Source organism: Alligator mississippiensis, chromosome 16, assembly GCF_030867095.1.
Source record: "Alligator mississippiensis isolate rAllMis1 chromosome 16, rAllMis1, whole genome shotgun sequence".
In the NCBI taxonomy this organism is placed as follows: domain Eukaryota; kingdom Metazoa; phylum Chordata; order Crocodylia; family Alligatoridae; genus Alligator; species Alligator mississippiensis.
This window is the reverse complement of record NC_081839.1, coordinates 12,824,207-12,829,288: the sequence shown is the minus strand read 5'-3', so window position 1 is coordinate 12,829,288 and position 5,082 is coordinate 12,824,207. Positions and strand designations below refer to the sequence as shown.

At 46.2% G+C, this 5,082-nt stretch overlaps 1 protein-coding gene across 1 annotated transcript; it reads left to right on the top strand.

Annotated features, from left to right (window-relative positions):
* The first annotated feature begins 2,927 nt into the window (after positions 1–2,927).
* LOC132243227 (serpin B12-like) lies at positions 2,928–4,857 on the top strand. Its single transcript, XM_014595710.3, has 2 exons — positions 2,928–3,179; positions 3,804–4,857. Exons 1-2 carry the CDS (start codon positions 3,024–3,026, stop codon positions 4,206–4,208), a joined length of 561 nt encoding a protein of 186 aa, XP_014451196.3. The 5' UTR covers positions 2,928–3,023; the 3' UTR covers positions 4,209–4,857.
* The last annotated feature ends 225 nt before the right edge of the window (positions 4,858–5,082 follow it).

Genomic DNA, 5,082 nt, shown 5'->3' with positions numbered 1-5,082 from the left:
TGAACAGGGACTGCCAACAGCGGAGCAGTTTGCGGCAGTTCACAGGCCAGTCGTGGGCAGGAGCATGTGGGGGCTTATGCCAGAGAGTCAGGGAAGTGAAGGAGGAGGGGTGCTACTATGGGGTGCCACGGAGCGCAGCCAAGGCCCCTGCCCTGCTGCTGCCTCCGGCCCGCAGCTCCTGTGAGGCATCCACTGAGACAGGCCCCTTGGGTGGGTCGGCAGTGCCCTGAGCCCTGTCTGCGGGGGTTGCTGCGCGGGACCTGTGAGGCCTGGGGGTAGCGTCGAGGCCGGGAGTCTCTTGCCTGTGCCACTTGTGCCCGGATTGAAACCCTGGAGGGGCAGGAGAGGGGACTCCATGCAGAGGTGAGCAGGCTGAGGGGCATCAGGGCAATTGAAGAAGGGATTGATGGTTACTTTCATTCTCCTGGATAAGGGAGGAGCACCAGGAGGTATGTGGGGGTGGGAGGGAAAGGGGCTGTGGGATGGGAGTGAGGGGCACCGGCAGGGCTGGGGGGGCAGGGGGAAGGGTATACACCCCTTCCCCCACCCGGGTGTCTGCTTCTTTGCAATTGCAAAACCCTACCCCCATCCCCGCCTTGAAACAAACCTCCCTCCCATTTTCCCCCTATCCCTCCCACTCCTTGTGCCCAACATCCCTCCTGAACATAAATTATATTTCCTTCTGCTCCCCATTCCCACCTGACCCCATCCCTCCCATGCCTGCACCCCAACCCCCCATAGGTTCCCAGTGTCCCCCAGCCTGACGGTGTTATGTCAGCTCCCTTTTAAAAAGCTTTCATTCAGGTCTGAGCCTGCTGCCTCTAAAGAGGCGAGGTAGGCGCCTCCTCTTTTTCTTGATTTCGGCAGGCCCTGAGGTGACAACAAAAGCTGGTTTTCTTCTTATACTGAAGTCTGCATTGCCCTGGCTGTTCATTTCAGAGAACACATTTGCTCCCTGTGGGAAGACTAGCTCTGCAGAAAGAGAAAAGCAAAGAAGCGTCGAGTGATTTACTCTGGATAGTAGCACTGCAAGCAAGCGTAGAAAACTGGTGAGCATTCAGAGGTGCATGCTGGCTGGACACGTACCACTTTGAAGTCTAAATAAGGTTCTTTCATTTGGTTTTTACTAGTTATAACACCTCCTTTCCCACCAACAGCAAAAGTATGAGAAGATGTTGGACCATCCAAAGTCATGCTTCTGGAAGTCTGAGAACACCAACTTACCTGTGCACTAAATGAAACAGTTTTCTGGCTCGGAGATCATTGACTACAGACAGTAGCACGATGTATACACACAGGGCTGTACATTTAGGTTGAAAGGCAACCATTTGATTTGCTTCCTTAATGCATCATTTCCATGTGTGGTTTTCTACAGCTTGCATGTGTTGGGTTCTTTATTCAACAAAAAGGTCAAGGCAAATTCCTTTCCATTCAGCTGAGACAACCCCTTTACCTCCTCATGCACCAAGAGCAGGGGTTGAACTTTGCCTTTTGGCAGCAGAGGAGATTGCTGCTCCCTGAGCTCACAGATACCTGTCTGCTACCAATGGGAGACAGCTGTTTTCCAAAGAGGTGCGTGTGTGGGGAGGGGGGACACTGGGATGTTGGGTTGCTGGGTGCCAGAGGTGAGCAGAAAGAAGCCTGCTCAGCCTGGCTTTCTCCCCTCCCTTTGCGTCTTCCCTCTCTTCACTGGCTCTGAAAGAGGGCTGGTAAATCCAGGGCAGGGCCTGATACTGCTGCTGATTTGATGGTGATGATAGTTTGACCTTGCAATGGTCAGGGATTGATGGTAGACTCAAGATACCCAGCAGGTTTAGGGCTTGCCAAACACTGCAAGTGCAATGCCTACAATCCAGTAGCCCTCTGTGAAGGTGAAGCTGTTCTGTGGGGAATGCTCTGGATTTATACAGTGCTTTCCCCAGTAGGGTCTTTGACCATAAGTATGGCTTTAGGCATGACAAGAGTACAAATAAATAGTAAAGGTTAGCACGGGCATGCAAAACCTCAAACAACTGGTGGCCAGGATCCCAGGGACAGTACCTTTAAAGAAAAAAGGAATCGGGGAATTTGGTTGTACCTTTGAGGGAATATTAAGGGCACGAGGATATGTCATCCCTGTGTGAGGAAGGTTAAGAATCACGTCAACGGACTGGCTTGGCTAAACAGCAAATGCTTTTGTGACTTGAAACTTAACAAGGAATCTCTCAAAATGTGGAAGCGTAGCTACAATACTACAGATGGCAATAAAGGAAAAACCCGGGCAGACCAAAGCACTGTAATACAGCTACTACGAGACCCACAAGCACCCTTTGAAGTTAGATGTCAAGGACCAAAGGAAGTGTAGGTCCATTACTGATTGGGGAAAGGGAATTAAAATTGCTCAATGTGGAAAAGGCAACGTGTTTAATGACTTCTTATCTCAGTCCGCATAAAATGTGTCCTAGAGGTATCAGGACACACCTGATAAGAAGTTGCGTTCATGTTCTGTTCTTGAGCCTGAAGCAATCCAAATCTATAAAACAGGATTCTGGCATGGCGCTATTCTGGCTTTTATAATGTTGGGTTCCAAAATGAGGAACGTAACTATATCCAGGGGATTTTAACTTAATTCTTCTCCTTAACAAATGGATGTTTTTCTCTGGTGTTCTTTAAAACAAAATGTCCTCATTTGAGATGTCAAAACAAATGCATGATGGGGTTGAGGGAAATTCTATCCTAACCCATAAGTCGGAAAAAAGTCGATATTGTCCTCTGTAGAATGAAAAGGAGAGTTATAATGAACTTGATGTGAGAGGGGCTGAAAGGGAGGAACACAACATGCCACTGTTCAGGTCCAGAAAGCCAACAGATAGAACAGGGGCTGGCTACCTGTGGAGAATTTCATCCTGGGCCAGAAACACATCCTAGACCCAGTTGGACTGTGTGACTTCCAGTACACAGATTCTGGATAGGGGAATGTCTGTGCTTTCTGCTTCTCTTCGTGTCTGTTCTTCATATTACAGAATCGGACCAAGAATGTGCAGATGATGTTTCAGAATGGCTACTACAATCTGGCCATCATAGAGGAACCTGAGATTCAAGTGCTCAAACTCCCCTACGGTAAAAAAGGAGAAGGAGAACTGAGTATGTTCATTTTTTTACCAAAAGTTATCAAGGATAACTCCACTGGCCTGGAACAGGTAAATCCTCTGATCTCTGAGGGTGTGTATAAAAGGCTTATATACGCTGCCTATGAATGCACTGATATCTTTGCTCATCTTCAATTACCTGGGCAGTACAGACAGAAGAAAAGGCAATAATAAAGGTTCTTTATATTTTCTCCCATTTACTGTGGATTTTGAAGATGCCCGTTATTAGACCGAGAACATTCTATTTCATTTCCTTAGACAAAATATACATGGTAAATTGCTAATGAATAAAACTTTGGGGATTTAAAAAAAATTCAACAATTAATCCTGAAAATATGACTTTTTAGTGACAATCTAAAAAATGTTACTTTGGGAGTGCAGCAGGATTGAGCATCAACTGTGCTGGTTAGATATTTCCCACATTTCAAATACAATTTGATATCTTTATCTCAAAAGACACAGGAAAAGATTAAAATATATTTGGAAATGGTCCTACTTCCCATTCTTCATTTGATTATGAGCTGTGTTCTGGTAATCCATTTGTTTTTTGTAATTAAATAAGCATACTAAACATGAAATTGAAAACCAGATTCACTCCACTTGCACAAATTCAGCTCTTTGGTCTCTTTGTTTTTTCATCCTAAGTTTTCTATTCTCCTGTTTTTGCCCCTGTAGCTTGACAGCGCACTCACCTATAAAAAATTTGTAGAGTGGACCACAATGACGGAGATGCATAAACAAAACGTGAATGTGTACCTGCCCCGATTCAAGATTCAGGAAAGCTATGACCTTGGGAAAACTCTGCAGGCTATGGGGATGCTCGATTTGTTTGACACTTCAAAGGCTGATTTATCAGGAATTAACAGAAACCGTGATCTGGCTGTGTCCAAAGCCATCCATAAATCTTACGTGGATGTTAATGAAGAGGGCACTGAAGCAGCTGCTGCTACAGGGGTTGAAATAATTTATACAAGTCCTGGGATGCCTTATGAGTTTAAGGCTGACCACCCCTTCCTCTACCTTATCAAAAACAATGTAACCAACAGCGTTCTCTTTTATGGCCAATGTACCTCTCCTTAACTGGAGGGCACTTTGAAACAATATAGGAAGACCTACAACCTTGTTGCAGTGAGGATAAAAGATAATATTTCTCAAGTTTTTTGAAATTTTGCAAATTTGAAATGAGAGATTTTTGAATGCAATGGCTTCGAAGAAAAGTCTCCTAATACAGGGGCCGCAACCATACGGCTCCAGTCTGGTGTGGACCGAGTGCCTTTAGCAGCACATTGGCAGTGGGGAGTTTTTCCTGAGCCCAAGCCAGGGTCAGGCATCTAGGAGCTGTGCCTGTGCCACTGCCACTGCTTCTCTCAGCCCCCTACCCTCTGGCTGGGGGGGAGAGTGCAGCTTCCCACTGGCTGAAAGCTTTGCCTATGCTACAACTGAGGGACGGTGGTGGCGATAAGTGGCAGAGGCCCGGGTGCAGCTAGAAACTGCCCAGCTCTTGCACAACCCCTTGCTGCCTGACCTTGACATGGGGGCAGGTGCAGGCACAGGCAGAGCTCTCCACCGCCAGTGGTTCTGCAGACTGAATCTGAATATGTTGCTGGCCCCTCTTCTATGATGTTATTGTCTTTTGCCTTTATATTACTTAGAACTTATTGTCTTTATATTGGTTATTATAATGTAACCAAAGCAGCTATCTCCTAAATTTGAAATCATTTTGACTCCATTACGTGTTCTTGTTTCCATGTGTTTTAAACTGAGGAAAGTCTGAGTAAATCAGGTGGCCAAGTTGATGCCCCTGTTCATACAGAATGTGGCGGGAGACATTTCCCACAGTGAGTGAGCTGCAATCCTATTTTCTGGCTCCCTGGAGCCTTTCTTATAGAAAACCCAATGTTATGCCTTGCCTCACGTCCTGGCATTACTCCTCCAATATAATCACATCAGCACT